At 42.6% G+C, this 18953-nt stretch overlaps 1 protein-coding gene across 1 annotated transcript; it reads right to left on the minus strand.

Moving 5' to 3' along the window:
* Positions 1-6649: 6649 nt before the first annotated feature.
* On the minus strand, positions 6650-16457 carry eri2 (ERI1 exoribonuclease family member 2; the record flags this gene model as incomplete). Its single annotated transcript, XM_079553619.1, has 9 exons — positions 16341-16457; positions 16036-16100; positions 14846-14926; positions 14455-14582; positions 12738-12900; positions 10845-10945; positions 8842-8923; positions 8679-8767; positions 6650-7756 (listed from the first exon to the last, which is right to left on the minus strand). Exons 1-9 carry the CDS (start codon positions 16361-16363, stop codon positions 6650-6652), a joined length of 1839 nt encoding a protein of 612 aa, XP_079409745.1. The 5' UTR covers positions 16364-16457.
* Positions 16458-18953: the final 2496 nt, after the last annotated feature.

The following is an 18953-nucleotide window of genomic DNA, read 5'->3' on the forward strand; positions in this document are numbered from 1 at the left end:
AAACTTATTTGCAACTTCTACACAATAAGTGACACTACTACAGATATGTTTTATTAATAATAAGCCCTCTCCTTTGGGTATGATTGTATTTCTTTCTTTTTCCATTTTGCGGCTCAGATAAAGATGAATGACTGAAAGCTTCCCTTCTGCAGGTCACAGTTCCTGCAGGACCGGGACCCTCATCCACATCCGGGATCTCGAGCAGCTCCGACACCGAGCCCAAGTATGAGTTTAAAGGGACAGTCTTCCCCTCTGCTCCCCCGCTCGGATCGGACACATCCATTCAACATGTTTATACCTCAGAGAAACTCAACTTCTTATGAGTGCTCCCGAGATTATGGTGTCAACTGGCTCATGTTTGACTGAAAAACTGCTGAGCCGGGTATTTTTATATGGAGTTTAAGTCATATGTGCATTGTATCCATACAAAAGTGTGTCTGTTACAAACACTGCGTTACTGAAATCAAAGAATATTTCAATCAAAAACATCCTAACAGGTCATGTTATATTTGAACATTGGACCTCTTGTTTGAAAATGAGTCTTCGTGTATTTCTGAGCCACTGCAGCCGTTGCTGTTCATGAGCTTCATTGAACAGTTTAGGGGAGGCCGTATAGAAGGTTTATGCACAACTGCAGCCTCTGGAGGCTCCTACACCTTGATGTTAATGAGACTCCAGAGGCACCAGCAGCTTCAAATACCTGTTTGCTGCTTCGTAGCAGCTGTTCTCTTAATCTGATGTATTTGTGTGGCAGAAACCGTCCTCATTGTGCCTTTATCTGCACAAACCCGTGTGTGTCTGAATCATCCACAAATCTCTTATCAGTATTATGATCACGCTTAATCTTTCATGAAATATCGAAGGTTTTCATACCTAGACCAAGGCATTCACCTATTTCACGCTTTTCATCAACAGAGAGATCCTTTTTCTTTCCCAAATTGATTGAAAATTATGATCTTCTTAATATTGTGGAACGCCCTTTTTCAGTAGGTTTTTCCCTTAACTGGGTTTACCTGACAGCTAGTCATCACAGATTGATATCAGTGTTTTGAGCCCTGAGACACAATATCATCCACAAATTTAATTGAAAAGCTTTTTTTTTTTTTTTCCTTTTTCACGCGGCAATACAATTTGCATAATCATTTAGAACGCGGTTTACAGTGGGGTGTTGAATAATGAAGCAAAGGGAAGATGAAATGATCTCCAGATCTGTCCTTGAATGTAAATCACCCGGAGAGCACGAGAAGACGCTTTTGTCCCCCTCCCTGCTGCGCCTCATTCATTTCCTTGTTGAACGCACAATAAACTGTATTTCAAGAAACCTTCCTGATGTGTTTATCGAGACTAAAGGACCTATCTCACCGACCTGGAGACTCGTTAGAGACTAGAGTTGTCGCTGGTCACGGAGATGTCTCTGAGACGTCCCCCGGAGATAAGGCAAGTCTCCAGGTAGTCTCTGTGAAAACAAACAGGGGTCTAGGTCCCAGAGTGAGGGAGGGTGTGGGGATTTATTGGTGAGTGTATTCACATACACAATATATATATATATATAATATACATACACTCCCAAACTTAATATATATATACACTCCCAAACTTAACTCATTGGCTGCCAATGACGTCTATAGACGTCAATTGAAATCAAAACGTTTACTACCGATGAAGTCTATTATGGAAGCCCGTTTCCGCCATGTTAAAAAAATAAAAGCCCAACAGGAAGTCGAAATTTCGAGATTTAAACTCGAATTTTTGAGATTTTTTCCTACTACGAGTTTAAATCTCGAAATTACGAGTTTAAATCTCGAAATTACAACTTTTAAACTCGTACTACGAGTTTAAATCTCTAAATTACGAGTTTAAATCTCGAAATTACAACTTTTAAACTCGTACTACGAGTTTAAATCTCTAAATTACGAGTTTAAATCTCGAAATTTCGAGTTTAAATCTCGAAATTACGACTTTTAAAACTCGTAATTTCGAGATTAAAACTCGGAATTACGAGTTTTTCAGATCCGTGATCATAGACGCCTGTACGGCGGGGACAGCAGAACCACTGGTGCAGATGTAAACAAACAGTCATGGAGGATTAGCTTCATGGTGTTGTGAACCGGAGCTACAGCAACTCTTGCTCTCTTGCAAAGACACACAGAAGTGTTTATTTTACCTTATTATACGGCTCTTCACAACGTAAGTAGAACGCTCCGTTGATTTGAATGGGATTTCCCAACGTTCTACCGGTCATTATTTTCTGATAAAGGACCTCTGAAAAAAATAATGACCGCTGCCCATGGCAACGGAGTTTGTGCTTTCATATCACTCCGCGCGTACGTAGTAGCGGACACTCTCTCTGTCCCCGTCACTGAGAGAGAAGTTGGGGGAATTGCTCGTGAAGTTAGAGTGAGTCTGACTTTCAATTTACCCAAAGATTCACCACCATTCCTCCAACTGCGCCTTCAACTAAGTAGCTAGGCTAGCTGCTAGCCTTGCTGCTTCTAGCCTAGCTAAACGCTGCAGCGCAACGCGCAAACTTTTGGGAACTATTTGTCGCGGATGTCATTAAATAAACCTTTTGGCCTTCATAAAAGCGTACGAAGTTTATGTTGTGTGTGTTCAGTTGGCAAATGGCCGTATAATAAGCGGGATAATGTATAGAACGCTGGTCATTATCGGGCGAAACAATGTATAGAACGCTGGTTATTCAGGGCGAAACAAGACCCCTCCGCTTCGCGTCGGGGTCCGGTTCGCCCTGTCGGTACTTATTTTCCCGATAATGACCAGCGTTCTATACATTATCCCTTACTCAACACCCAGGATTAAAAGCAGTGACAAGAAAGGTTATTAAAAATGGCTGTATCCACGATAGGAATGTGTTTAGGCCTTGATGATGCATGGGCATTCCCAAAGCTAATGCTATGATCGTAGCATTATGAAGGGTGCGTACCGATGTTCCCCGGGTCCGATGTTCCCCCACTTGTATTGACGGGGAACATCGGACCCGGGGAACATCGGTACCTCGCATATTAAAAAGTCCCGATGTTCCCCGGGTCCGATGTTCCCCCGTCAATACAAGTGCCAACGCTGCATGCGATCAGGGTAGACTTACGTACAGGCATAATGCAGTGCTCTTCATTCATCAGGCAAAACGTAAAACAATCATCAGCAAATATAAGTAGGCTACTCGTGCCCCAACACTACGTTAGCCTGTAGTGTTCTCTGGAGCCGGTCACAGCGGAGGGTGCAAGCAGGGATGACATGTCGAGGCACAAGGAACTGATACACGATGCAGCTATCTGCACAGAGACAGCCAGATGTGCGCGTCCTGCAGACAAAGGTACAGACCGCGCAGATGTCTCTGTCCTGGGAGAGGCAGTGAACACTGAATGATCAGGACCGTGGGGTGGGCTTGGACAAAATTGGGTGTTCACAGGTCCACCCGCGGTGCCGCGTAATTGTGCCATGAGCCCCGATCACTTTTCCTTTGCTGCGCTTCCTCAGCGTTCTCATTTAATATAGGCTGTGGATCATTTTCATGTCAAAAAACAGCGGCGCAAATACAGTTCAACGTCATTCAGTGTCAGTGGCCTCAGTGGTGCCTCTCGGAGCGTCTGATGGCCAAAGCACAGTGCGTAATGCGCACATGACAGGCAGCGGCACTGGGAGAGGAGTGAGGACGCAATGCATGTTGCCCCATTCGTAAAAAGATCCCTAATTTAATGTGTATAAGGCTGGAGTGCAGCCATCAGAAAAGACTTGCTGAGAGTTAGGAGCGGCTATGGCACGAGCCGCTGCACTTGGCTCTCCACACGCCGCATGATGGACTACGCTGGGGCTCACGGACAATCACAAGACAAAAACATGGATTTACGCACAATCGAGCTACAACAACGAACCAATCAAGCAAGTTGCGAGGATAAACGGGGAGATCTGTTTACAAAAAAGAAAAGCGGCTGTGGGTGAGTTTGGTGTTGCTAAACTGCGACACGTTGTTATTCTGAGGTTGTACAAAAATGTTGTAGGCTATTACAATGCGAGATCTACAAGACTTATAGTATGTTATAAAGTAGCCTGATCAGTAGGCTAGTTATGAGCGAAACCAAGCCGCTTGTTGCTCCATTATCCGCGCGTACAGGGCCCCGCAGTGCCAAGCTGTGTAGAGAGAGGCGGGGGGGCGTGTTCACTGCTTGCATCGGTCGGGGAACACCGGGCCCTCCGGCGTTCGGAGGGCGAACATCGGGCCGACCCCCATTATGAACTTCGATGAACTTCGGATGATCATGAAAATGGGAAATATGCATGAATAAAGTCAATAAACCCACCGTCTACATAAAGCATCCCTTTAACAACGATCACACACTGAGCCGGGCAGGTTGATTTTGCAGTTTATTACTCACACTTCATGTACAATTGGCCATAGCCGATTGCTTAGCAACCGGGGCTACCTAGCTTCTTAGCAGCTCTAGCATCCAGCTCCAATAATGGATTTTGTGGAATAGGTAGCGTTCACGTGACATCACAACATTCTAAAGAGCCTGTAGTTTAACATTGAGGTGGAGGTCAACTGACGGTTACTATGGTAACGGTGGTAACTAACAAAATGCATATTTTTATGTCTTGGTTTTTTGGCTCATATCTCAGTCATTACTGGAGGAATCCACATGAAACAAAAACTGTCACAAAGTTCATTGTCTCCTCTGTCGGCACATGTGAACTAATGTCTAATTATTATCTCTAAAAAATGTCAAAAAGTGGTGACAATATGAGAAAACATGACCATAATGTTGTCCAATAGAAAGGACTTTCAGACAAAAAATAATATCACAGGTTTGTGAATCCGATCACGATCAAATACTGAACAGGAAAAACATTTGTCAATTTTCGTTTTGGAGATTTCTTCCAAAAACTGCATTTCTCCCATAGAGTTGCATTGGCCCTGCCCTCCATCTGACATTATGACATCATCACATTCTAAATCGTGAACGCTACCTATTAGGTATTATACACTAAAAACGTCAATAAAGCCGTAACCACATAATGCAGCCTTGAAGATTATCACACACTGGGTCGGGATTGACGCATTGGTGGTTAATTGCAGACTTTTTTTTATCAACAATGAGGCGGATTGCACATGCTAACCGGGCAAACTAGCCATTGTCCACCGGCATCGCCCTTTTATCAAGCGGGGAGACCATAGGGGGAATCCATAGGACATGGCAGAGGCGAAGAGGCACGAGTTTGCCCCAAACTAGCAGTTGCTTTTCAGGCATGATACGATTCCAAGATACGGCTAGGCTGGCTAGATCAAGCTCCAGAGTTCAGACCACATCAGACAGGAAAGAGAACAGCAACAACATCCGGATTTTCAAAGTAAAATAGGGCTGACGTCTATGATTACGGATCTTAAAAACTCGTAATTACGAGTTTAAATCTCGAAATTACGAGTTTTAAAAGTCGTAATTTTGAGATTTAAACTCGAAATTACAACTTTTAAAACTCGTAATTTCGAGATTTAAACTCGTAATTTCGAGATTTAAACTCGTAGTATGAGTTTAAAAGTCGTAATTTCGAGATTTAAACTCGAAATTTTGTGTTTTAAACACGAAATTATGACTTTAAATCTTGTAATTTCGACTTCCCGTTGGGCTTTTATTTTTTAACATGGCGGAAACGGGCTTCCATACGTCTATAGCATGGATCTATGTCTATAGACATCAATTGGGTTTTTCAATGGGAACAGCTGCAGCAAAGCCTTGAGTATGTCTGAGCAGCAAAGCCTCGAGTATGTCTGAAACATTTTTCAAAAACAGAACCTGCTCTACCTTTGAGCCTCTCCCAGTGCCCAATTCACCAAATAGTTCGAGTTATATCCACTTCAGGATTTTCAGTGATACATTTTTGGCTCAATATTTGACTTTTTTTTAACATAAACATGTCCCATTATCCAAAAAATAATAAAAACTGGTAAATTTACTATCAGTGCATTTTTATGAAGTCAAACTAATGATAGAACCCACATATATTTAAAAATGTTATTTTATGAGTGAAATATTAGAGAAACAAAATGGGGTCAAAAATGACCCCAGGTGACCACGAGTGTAACTATTTGTTCTCATTCAAATGTATGACAAAATTCAAAAAATTGCATGAACACAACATTTTGACTATTTCCACTTGGAAACTGACCAGATAGTCAGAGTTATCCTCAGAATTAGATTTTTGATATTTTCTGACTATTTGTTCAGGATTTTTTTTTTTTTTTTTACATAAACAAGGTCTACAAACTGATTTTTTTTTTTTTTTAAAACACACAAATTTTGTATCAGGCCATTAGTCTGAAGTTACACTAAAGATAGAACCCAAACTTATTAAAAATTATATTTTATGGCTGAGATATTAGAGAAACAAAATGGGGTCAAAGGTGACCACGAGTGTAACTCTGCATTATTGGGCACACAAGGGTTAAAATGCTGAATACATATATTTTATTTCATTATTTTACACCTTACATATTCAACACCAGTCGGGGGTCATGCTTGATAACCTTTTCACACAAGTATCATATGTATCGCTAATAGAAATCATCACAGTCAGTTAATTATTTTCCAGCTGTATTCCAGTATTGCTTCTTCATTTATTAACAGAGCATAGCATCCTAAAAACTCTTCCTCAAACTCCTCTGCAGAGGCCCTTTAATCGCCGTATTACTCCGACACAGAGACACCGACGACCCCACTGCTGTTCCGCTTTTCCCGAACAACGCCAACTCCCACTTGAAGAAGCCGCAGCCCATCCGCGCCCTGCCGTCGCCGCCTCCCGAGCGTCTCCCTGGGCAGCAGAAGAACGCCCTCCCCTGGTTGGGACCCCCGTTGGACACCAGCTGTCGTTTAGCCCTACGTCCGCACGAGCAGAGCGGCGAGGTGATGCGGCGGTCTCCGTTCCTGGTCAGAGTCCTGTTCAGGGAGCCGTTCACGGACAGGTTTGACAGGACGGTCTTGGACATGCGGGACGTCGAGGGGCAGGCATCCTCTCGCACCGTGAAGATGGAGAAAGACCGCTTTGAAGTCTTGCCGACTAACGGCGTGTTCGGGACCAAAACTTGAGGCTTCGGCGAATTCCCAAAGCCTTTTCCAGATTTGTGTAGGAGCGCAGAAGTCGTCGGGGCCTCCTGGCGGTACGATTTGCTAACAGTTTTCGGCAAAGCAAAACACGTCTCCTGCCGTCCTGGCATAGTTACATTTCTGTTACGTTCCGCGTTGCAGATGCGGTTTACGGGCGGTTTATTCATGAACGTTTTTTCTGGACAGTTCGATTCTTCTGACGTATAGGTTGCACTTTCATCCTCTGTAAAGTCTCCTGTTGCGTCGTCCAAAAGCACGTCGTCGTAGGAACCGCATCTCTCCTCGTCCTCCGCCATCAGCTCCTCGAAAAGACCCTCCGCTGAGTCAGGCTGTGGGAACGAGACGCACCCCGCAGTATCGGGAGTCACCATATTTACGGTGATCGAGGACAGGCGAGTTGAAATCGTGGTGGTTTTGCATGCTTCTCTTATAATGAGGGTCCCGTTGAGGAGAGTCTTTGGGGAGACGAGGCTTTGGACAGAGTTCTTGGTCAGGTTTGAAGTCAGGGTTTGGTCGTTGGAGCCTGGTTCACGAAAGTTGGTGGAAGTTGAGGATTTGCGGCTCGTGAGACGGTCCTTTGAGTCATCAGGTTCCGCTGGTTTGTTGGCGGCAGGTGCCGCTTTGATGCTAGAGATTGGTATCTGGAGAGAGGAGGAGATGACATTAATTAAAGCTATAGCAATGGAAACATCTTAATATGATGCGATTGTGGTCGTGAGAACCACATGCTAGAACCTGTATCGGTCAAACGTTTGGAAACACTTTTTATATTTTGGCTTTTCTTTATTTTCAACACTATTTCCATTGTGTGATTCTCACTGAAGACATTCTACTATGAACAAACACATGGGATCATGGAGGAAACTCAAAAGGGTGAAATAACTCCAAATATTCTTTCCTTTTTAAATTCTTCAAAATGGCCACCCTTTTTGTCATTTAGACATTAAACTATGAATGAACACAATTCCAATTATGCTTTACATTTCAAATTATTTAAAAATGCCGCCCTTTTTCCTTGAACCATTTCAGGGACCAAGGACCTCATGAAGCTCATGGAGAAAATTCCAACAGTCTGTGAAGACCAAACCGTTTCTATGACATCGTGAAGCTCAAGGAGAATGGATCAAGTGTAATGTACTTGTGAAGTGCACATTACATTATAAACTAGATACTGTGGTTTATAGACAGATTAAGTCTACACAAAAAATACATATAGAAAAGGTTCTCTTCTGGAACCATCTAAGATCAAATAAAATAAATAAATGATGAATACATCCATTTATCATTTAGCTCATCTATTTTATAAAAGTCTATTTCTTCAAGCAAAACCAGTAGTTTGGATTTATTTGAGGCGGGGCTCACAGAACTCACTATGTTAAAGTCCTTGTAAAAAGAAACAAGCCATCACACGGGTTATTTTAGAGCCTAAATAACGTACAATGTGGCATAAAACGTTTATTAAAAAACACAGTAAAACTGTCAAACTTGTGGGGTCCCTCTGGTGGTAGAGAGGGTTATGTCAGGCGTCCTGGTTTAGGCGCTCTTTGGCCCCAGGGCACTCACCCGGTCCAGGCTGCGGGTGATCCTCAGCACACAGCCCTCTCTCATCATGCGTGCGGCTAACTGAGCAGTGTTCCGCGCGTCGTCCAGCCCTGTGGAAGCACGGTCAGTCAGATCTCCTTAGACTCTATTCTATATACTGTAGACAGCTGGGACCGTTCCAAACCTGAATGTTCCCGGCCTTCAAACTGGATCCCCAAGTCCTGCAGCGCTCCATTCAGGCCTTTGGGTTTTCTGTTGTAAAACAGCTGAGGGACACACAGAGGGATGGCTCATGTAGTCATTGTAGTCTTCTCCCAGTAACTCGTAGGGATGGGACGATCGACAATAATATCGCTAATCGTGATGAACCCCGCTGCTCCCTCTGCTATAACATACCCAGGTAAATTCATGCACCACTACCCTAATCAGTGCAAGATGTCTGTGTAGGCTCTCAGTCGCACAGGAGTTGTCCATCTTCATTGAAGGTTCTTGAGTCGTGTTCTGCACTTTGTAGTTGAAGTATCAAACGTTTCGCCTCTCATTCGAAAGGCTTTAAGTTCAGCTCAGCTCGCAGCTCAGATAAAGACCACAGGGAGGAGTTGATATTGGCTTAGTCCCTCCCCTCTATGAACAGCTACTCTCAACTGTAGGTAAACATCTTTGTAATTAAGTCTTTGAAATTCTAAGTCCTAACAACCGCAATTACACCTAAGCCTCAGTCTGAATGACCCTATTCTCAGCTGATCACTGCTTACTACCTGCGTATTGATCTGTCCTGGGCTGAGTTTCAGCCTCATTAACGTGACAGGGCTCTCGAAGTATGGGCCGTGAGAGATTTGTGTACACTGGAGAAAGATGAAATCCAAGTCCTACATTCCTGTTCATGGAGGGGTTCTTCTTTTACAAAAAATGCTTCTTTCACACCAACGTTTTCCTTTAGATAAAATGTTGACCTCTCCGTCCTCAAAGGAGTGGCTGGTGCTTTGAGGTGGAGGTGAACAGCAGACTGAGGGATGCTTGTGTTTTCCCTGCGGTGTTGAGAAAGCCTCTTCTGCAACACTTATTTGGTTTCTCCAATATAGTGCTCTGTGCATTCCTCTTCTTTGCCGCGAGCTGAGCGGAACCTGAGTGCGCGACAAAGCCTTTTAGATGAGAGGTGAAACGTTCGACACTTCAACGACAGAGTACAGAAGATGACTCAAGAACCTTCAGATAATGAAGATAATCAGTGCAAGCCTGCAGCAAAATGAGCGAGCCGATGAGAAACGCCTCTGTCAGGACAAATGGACAGGTACGAGGCGGATCTGAATAACTCCACACAAAGTGAAGTCTGAGCTGTGGGATTTTTTTTGGACTGACAGCAAAAAATGTAAAAAAACTAAAAGAGTCTGAACCAAGAGCTAATGCAGGTCCATCCGAGAGACAAGCACCTGCATCGTTTACAAAGATACAAACTTAAGGAACATAACAGGCTGAATTAAACCTGCTTCAGTCAGAAGCTTTGAGTTTGTCATCTTTACCAGGCTGCTAAGTCCATTGATTAATGCTATGCTCGTAGCTCCGCATGGCTCAACTGTGTTGTTCCTCCTGAAATAATTATACCAACGCGTGCTGGACCTAAGCCTTGAATCATTTTTTTTATGTCATGTGGTTCTTCTGCTTCATAAAGAGGCGCGTTACAAAACCAGCAATGACTTGCTCTCCATTATGGCTCTGAAAAGATCTTCTGCTTTTCCTTCTATTCTTATGTACGTTCTATACTTTTCTATACTTTATGTACTGTCGGTCTCACTCAATCTGACATTTATAGCATGAATGAAGAGGAATATTTCATCACTCAAATCCCCTCATTTTTAATATTTCTGCAAATTTCAGTGACTTTTTAAACCACAGGCAAATATGGTGATAATATAGTTTGGCCGATTATGGTGATATGGTCCCATCCCTATGAGCTCGGCCTTCTGTAGGTCTTTCTACATCCCTATATGCTTGATAACGCACATTTTAGATGCATTTTCTATTTGTGCTAAACATGCTGAGCACAATATGCCATCTTGGCTGCTAATTCTCCTGGTGAACTCCACCTAGGTCGCAATCAAGCGTCTTTGCAGTATCTTTCCGACGTTCTTCGGAAAAAGAGGTTGGAGGCCTAAGCTAAGACACTGAAGCGTGCACAGGAGAGCTTACTCTATAGGTACTCCTCAGGTCGATCCAGCTGTTCAACACTGGAGGCTTGTTCATCTGTTTACGTTTACACTCGTACAGCAGGCACACGCCCAGATCCCAGTCTGAAACACAAAACACATACACACGTCTGTATAAATGTGACGTTATTGTCAGCTGGATGCTTCGCTAATACAAAACACTAAAATCATCAGAATGAGTGTGGCGACTATATGGAAAGAAAACCAGTCACTGACATCAGTGGCTTTTGAGTTGAACAAATAATACAAACATTTCCTGTAGGAGCCAACACCTGAGAACAGGAACTTCAGCAAACTCTCGCTGGAACCACAAGAGCACAAGCTGAGAAACAAATCAGTCGATAAACAACCTGTGTTGCAGCTGTTATTACCCATTATTACCATTATGTGGCGCTATTGTGGTTGTGTTCACACCTGTGTGCCTCTAGTTAAAGCAGAGGAAAGTGCCGAGAGCTGAGCTAAACAGTTGTGTTATTTATTTGATCGGGACAACAAGTTGTCGGCTCCAATAACGGCTTCATTTGGGTCGAGGATCCTCCAGCCAATCAGATCCTCCGGCTCAGCACTGGGGACATTTTTTTGGGATGTTTGTGTTCCATAACCCTCGGGATCTTTAAAGACATTCTAAATGACTGTGTCCCGCCTCAGCAGTGATGGTGCGCTGTGAGAGGCTCTGCTTATGCAGCTCAACAACCGACCACCATCAGAACTTTTGAATCAGGACAAAGTCATGAAAAGTATGACTTTTAAAGGCATATGGTCTTAAACTTTTGATCAGCTGCAAAAACAGACTATTTCAGTTAGTTTAATGGTTGTCGTTATTTTTGTTCAGTTCGTCTTGCTGCATATTCAATTGCATTATGACTGAGCTCCACTTGTTTGTTTGTGTGGCTGTTTTTTCTTACTGTATGTTTTCTTTTTGCTCTGAAGGAACAGATTGCTATTACGTGACACACAACATTCTAAAGAGCCGATAGTTTAAAATTGAGGTGAACTGAAACTGAAACTTCCATACTCCTATGGTAACTATGTTAACTGGCGAACTGCAGATTGTTTTGTCTTCGTTTTTTGGCTAATATCTCAGTCATTACTTCAGGAAACCACATGAAACAAAAGCTGTATCGAAGTTTATTGTCTCCTCTGTCAGCACATATGAACCAATGTCCAATTACTTTCCCTGAAAGGCGTTTGAAAATGATGACAATATTCAAAAACATAAGCATGTTGTCCAAAAGAAAGTACTTTCAGCCATTAAAATTATACAGAAGTTTTGTGAAATCACTGTCAAATACTGATTAGGAAAAACATTTGGCAATTTTCCCATAGAGTTGTTTTGGCCCCGCCCTCCACCTGACATTATGACATCATCACATTGTGAACGCAACCTATGCAACCTATGAGGGATAAATAAAGTGGACTGAATCTAAATCTGAAGTTCTACTTTGAACCTTGTTTTTCAACTGGTCTTAAACTTTTGATCGGGACTGTATCAGAACTCCAGTGAGTGACCAGGATGTAATGCAGTAATGTGTGAAAATATCATTGGATGTAGTAATTTGTAATAAATGGCATTATTTGCGTGAAGTTTTATAAACTTAAGTTTATTGTATTGACAGTGAGTTTTGTGTATTTTTGTTGAATCCAGACCCCGAGATACTTGAACTCCTTCACAAGGTTAAATATCTCTGTCTCAAAGGAACACACTGGACCCATCCAGTTTAAACATTTGGCAGATCACTGATGTCCAAAGCACCCACACTCACACACTGTCTTCTATAAGACAAGTACGATGTAAACCACGACTTGGACAAACAGGAAGAATTATCTGGAATTTTCCCCCATTCCAGAAGTTTGACGCACGCAGACGGGCTCCTACCTGACCATGTGAGGAAAGTGCAGAGCTTGTGGGAGGCCGTGGGCTGAGCTGTGAGTCGGGGTCCGTTTGGAAACACCAGGCCCTTCTGATGCTGGAGGGTTTGGAGCCAGCGATTGAAGCGGGACAGGCAGATGTGGAGAGGGAGCCCGGCCTCCACCTGCGCCTTCAAGCACACAACAACACGCAATATGGTGGGGGTTAAAAGGTTAAACGATAACAGTATGGCTTCAGAAAAAAGCTAAGGTACAACTGCTATCAAAGAACACAACATCTGATGGACATATTTATATTTATGTCTACAACTGTGAGGTCAGCAGTCTTCCCCATGATGGTGAATTCTGCTGAACTACAGAGTCTCAGGGCCCCTTTGCAGGTGTTTTGGATTCATTATTTGATGAAAGGGAGAAACTTTGAGCTACAATATACCGGTAGTCCCTTTTCACAATAGAGATTTTTAATTGTTTTTTTTTATAAGCCCCCTCCCGGAACCGCCACCTTAACATGGTGGAGGGGTTTGAGCGTCCGAATGATCCTGGAGCTCTGTTGTCGGGGGGTTTGTGCCTCTGGTAGGGTCTCCCATTGCAAACAGGTCCTAGGTGACGGGTCAGACAAAGAGCGATTCAGAAGCCCCTTATGCGAGACCAACAGGCCGGAGAATCGTGAGGCCGTCCTCCCATGGACCCACCACCTGCAGGAGGCGCCATAAGGGGCTGGTGTCATGTGATTTGGGCAGCTCCATCAGCTGCCCCCACGACCCGGAAACGGACAAGTGGAAGAAAATGGATGTATGGTTTTTATAAGCTGTAAGCCATAATCATCAAAATTATAACAAATAAAGGCTTGACATATGTCACTTTGCATGTCATGAGTCTATATCATATATTAGTTTTGCATTTTAAGTTGAATTACAGAAATAAATAAACTTTTGAACAATATTCTAATTTTCTGAGTCGAGCGCGAAGCCCGTTCATTTAAACGGAGAACGAGGGGAGATATTCTCTGCTCAAATCTGATGTTTAGTTGATTGATTTGTGTAAAATGTTCATTTGCACCAACATGTCAACACTGCAGCGTTTCTCTGCGCGGACAAAAAACGGCTTTGTTTTCGTGTAGTGACTGATTTTATGTGGACTTCTCCAGCCCCATGTTAACAGATAGGGCGGGCACAATTAATGGCGGCGCCCACGCGAGCCTCCGGAATTAGGTGAACAAGTATAAGTGAATGATAAAGCACAAGTTGAGTTTTCTAAGGATATATTAAATATAAATCCGTCAAACGTTGAATTTTGAAAACTGCAAATGTGATACACACATTCTAAAAGTATCCTTTTCTTTAAATCAACCAGCACCAAAACAGGTATTAACTATGTCAACTTTAAGTCAAAATCATTTGTACCTATTTTTTTTTTTTTAGAACTGAGTAGAGTTTCAAATATTTTGCGAAACGTGACTTCCGATACAATATGCACAACAAAGACGTATTACGATATACCCAGCCCTGATGACTTATAACCTAATGTTAATTTACAGCAGACCCAGAACCAGCAGTAGCTAAAACCATTACCAATAAAAAGCAGAATATGCACATCATTTTGCTCTGTTGGTCGTGGATTACATCAGAGTGAGATGTTACTTCCAGTTAGTCAGTAACAGACAGTAACCGATTCAGAGTAAGTGTATTGCCGTGGCAGTTAATATCTGCTCTGTAGACAGGTACCTGCGTGATGCCGGTGAGCTCGGTGCAGAAGTCCGACAGAGTGGGGTGTTCCTGAGGCTGGACGTAAGAGTGAAACTCAGACTCCACTTCCCCCGTGGAGGTGTTCAGCAGGACAGCCGGGAACTCGACTGCACACACCAAAGACTTGCGTTACTTCGAACTACATTTACATGTGGATCACTCAAATTCTTCACAGGGGTGAGCTTTCACAACCTTTCAGGGCGCAAAGGCCAAAGATCTTTATTTTATTTTGTGATAATCGGGCCATGTCCCATATAGTTTTTTCATCCAAATCAACAAGTGGCAGAATTTCAATGAGGCCTCAGTAATGATGATCTGTTGGAGTCTTTAAAGCCTCATTGCTCATAGATACAGTCGATTTTAAACCTACTGATTTCCTGGCCGTAGCTGTTCTTCTCCTTCCAGCACGTGGACTCAAAATCTATGACAATGATGTAGGAGAAAATCTGATCTGCAAGGAAAACAGTAACAGATTTTCAATAGCAACAATGATGAGTGGAGTCATGTGAGCGGTGGAATTAGTTTTATTGATGCTTTATTTTTTTATGCTAAACTTTGTCTGAATTGAAAGGTAATGGATGCAAAATCTGCTCTCAGTGGTTTAACCTATTACTGTAGCTGCCATCTTAGGGTTATCCAAATCTCCAAGCGTATAGGGAGGATCACTGTTTTTTTTATTTCCGCGAATTTCACCAGATGGGCAAAGCGCTGATTTTCCGAGCTTGAAAAGCTGTTTATTTAAATCAGATTACAGCACCGATCATTTCACAGAAGCATGCTCTGTTTGTGAATGATGCTTTGACCCACCATAGAACTATTATTATCTATTTAATACATTTGTGCCTCCTGGAACCACCACGTTAACGTGGTGGAGGGGTTTGAACACCTGAATGATCCTGGGAGCTCTGTTGTCAGGTGCCCCTGGTAGGGTCTCCCATGGCAAACAGGACCTCGGTGACGGGTCAGACAAAGAGCGGTTCAGAAGCCTCTTATGAGAGACCAACAGGCCTGTTTAATCATGAGGCCGTCCTTCTATGGACCCACAACCTGCAGGAGGAGCCATAAGGGGCTGGTGCAATGTGATTTGGGCAGCTCCAACAGCTGCCCCCACGACCCGGAAACAGACCAAGTGGAAGAAAATATATATGGATAATACATTTGTATTGCCCACAAGTGCCGCGGACGTGACGACATGGCGATCCCCCTAATAGACTGGAGAACATAGAGTGGGAGCCTTTATACCAGTGCGATGCCTCATTTAAAAGATCTGTCAGTGAAACACAACTTGCATCACATTTGTCTTCATAACCCTAGTCCTAACCCCAGCCCCCTGATCGGGGGAACGGCAAGTAACAGGTTACTGAAGGTCTGTGAGTTGTTTTGGGTTGCCATAAGCTAAATATAATGACACAAGCACACATTTGACTATATGCGAACACGATGTTCCTCATTTGAAAGCTAAGAACCAGCCACTGAGCATTAACTCTCCGATTTAGCCATAGGATCTGGCAACTTAGTGTCTGGCCTACATGTCCTACTTTCAAATGTAAAAATGCTTACTGGACAGAAGTGGTTTGTTTGGCCCAGAGGAGCTGCTGCTGCGCTGCCTCAGGACACCCAGCTGTCTGCGATGGAAACAAAGAACAAGAACTTGTTATTATTATTGCATAAACAAACAAACCATCCCACGGTAAAAGCGTTTTACTGTTTTAATGCGTTTTATTGTTCAAACTTAATAACTAGGACTGGTTTCAGGTGTAATAATAGATCACACTCGAACTAATAGCTTGTTTAGTTTCGCAGGAATCTCTGATATTCATCCTTCTGTAGCCACATACAGTCAGATCTCTGCGTCATAGACTTACTTCGCCAGTCTCTTTGTAGCCATTCAATCTCATCACCGTTTCCCCAAAGACAAAAACAACAGACTCATGTAGGACCATAGGCTTGGGACATTTCGCGCTGGTTTTTTAAAACATTGGATCTACGATCAACTCGTTAGATCTGCAGGCCAGAAATAACAACTGCCGATAAATCCATCGATCCGCGTTCACTTCCGGATTACCAAAGTAAAGGTAAACACCCCGGTGGTGTCGGGGTCTCCGCAGCTGGGAGATGTAGCTACATAATACATTGTTTTTAAGGAGATAAGGCGCTCGTGCAGTGTCCATAAGTTTGAATGATAACAGAAACGTTCGTGAGAAAAGTAAACCTTTTGTGTGCAGATCAAACCGGAAGTGCGTTGGTAGTTGACGCTCGTTTCCCTCAGCTGTTCAGAGCCATGTGTGCGGCTAAAACAACGCTGGATTTGGGGAAAGTGAAGTAAGTTCTCCATAGATTTGTGGTATTTTCATTATCCACAGCATTTGAATCCCAAAGACACGTGACGGTCCTAACTGCAGGCATGAATTCACCTTTGTTATCGGGACTTGTTCAGTAACGTGTTCAGAACTACAGTGATGCTCAGGATCATTGAGCTCTTCAAGATCTGATTTGTAACGCATTTATCCTGTCGATGTTCAGTCCCAGTGAAAACGAAGTGTAGAATATATTAGTCCTGTTAATCCTGTTCTTCAGACCTTAATTTGAACCTGGTTTCGAGGTCATACAACAGTGACAGCAGGGTAAAAACTAACTTTGCCTCGCCTCGAATCAATTTACTTTCAAATTTAGTTTATATTTGATGGGAATGACAAACTCGTGTGCAACACCTTTATTAAATAAACGAATGGAGTGAGAAAAGTATTGTATTTCTTGAGATGATAATCATAATTTAAAAGTTTATTATTGTCCCCTGTAGACCTTTAAACTAAAACTAGCGGTTATAAGTGTAAACCCATAACTAAAAAATGTGGTCCTGTTGTGGCTTAAGGTGCAAGAACAAGAAGAACGACATTTGAGACGATAAAATAAGGTTTATCTGATATTTCCAAAAACAGTTAGACATTTGTTTATCGTTACTATGACAACAGCTAAGCCCGGAATGTTTACAAACAATTAAAGGGTCTCAAACCGGTGGGACACACAGGATGGCTATTATAAACTTTATTCACATTAATTAGAGATCATTACATTTATGCTTTTACTATACTAAAGGGACACCGCGTAACATTATGGACTATACTGTGCAAAACATGCTCATATTGACCAGCTCGACACAGAAAAATACTATTACTACTGAATACTCAAAGAATGGATTTGAATGAGGACCTAATCTATTTTAATCTCAAATTTGACTGACTTTTAGTCACATCTCCATGGAGACAAGCTGGAGACGTACCCACTCCCGGTAAAGTTACAGTCAAGTCTTAGGAGAGCTGAGCCGCTCACAGCAAAAACACATGTTTGTTTGTGCATTCGTGAGTTTTTTTCCAATGATAAAATGATCTATCTTCAAATAAATGCTAGTATTTAAATTTTATTCATAACTAGAATTCTACACAGTGTGCCTTTAAAGTCAGGCGGTTTTCTAGTTTAGACATGGTTTACACCCAGTTTGGACATAATATAATGCACAATTATATTTAAGATTTTGCTAAACTGTTACCCAGCTTTATTTAGTTTGACCATATTTTGCGATGTTTATATTTTCACTTCCTTATTGGACACTGACAGGAAGTGACATAGATGGAGGCAAACAACAGGTGTGTTTAAGATGAGCGAGGCGCTGCAGGTGGCTGTGGGCAACCTGTGCGATGTTGCCGGTATTCTCGTGAGAGTGAGGCGGCTGGGCAGGTGAGCCTGAACTACAAAGGCCAAAGGGATTGTGGGAAATGAAGTGCTGTAACCACGTGCACTGACAGATAATTGGATCTCAGCTGTGTTTAGATCAGAAACGTGTCGCTCTGACGCTCCGCAGCCTCCTGCCTGCTCTTTTCTCATCACACAGATCTACTTTGATCTGCTTCATATGTGACAGAAAGTGTGTTCAATATATGACCTATTTAAATAAGCATAAGTTTATTATTCTAATCCTAAACTGTAAGAGGAGAGTCTATTATTGTTGCTCTTGTGATGGAGCGTCTGTCTGGCGTGTGAGAGAAGCACAAATGTGTTTACAAACTTTTAAATATAGTTTTATTCACAAACTATGTGACTCCTCTCTGTTCTCCGGGCTGTTATCCATCTAAATAAGTCATGTGCACTGTAATTCCATTTTAGTCCAGGTTTAGTCATAATTTGATTGGGGGATATTTTATGAGGTGATACTTTGTGTCTAAGTTTAATATCCTGGGGCAGGTTTAGGCCAGTATCACTTATGACCTAATCAGGTGTTTTGTTGTAAAAATATTGACAGTATTTTCCACATTTTAGAGTACTTTATCACGTGTTTGGTCTCTGACTTCCAAATATTCAACAACATTCTTGAGGTTGGGGTTACTTAGGGGACAAATGAAGGGGTCGTCAATTTTGGACTAAAAATCCAGGACCAAATGATTGATGCTGGATTGTCCTACAGACCACTGAAAGTGCAGGCA

The sequence above is a fragment of the Gobius niger genome (assembly GCF_951799975.1).
Source record: "Gobius niger genome assembly, chromosome: 3".
Classification (NCBI taxonomy): Eukaryota; Metazoa; Chordata; class Actinopteri; order Gobiiformes; family Gobiidae; genus Gobius; species Gobius niger.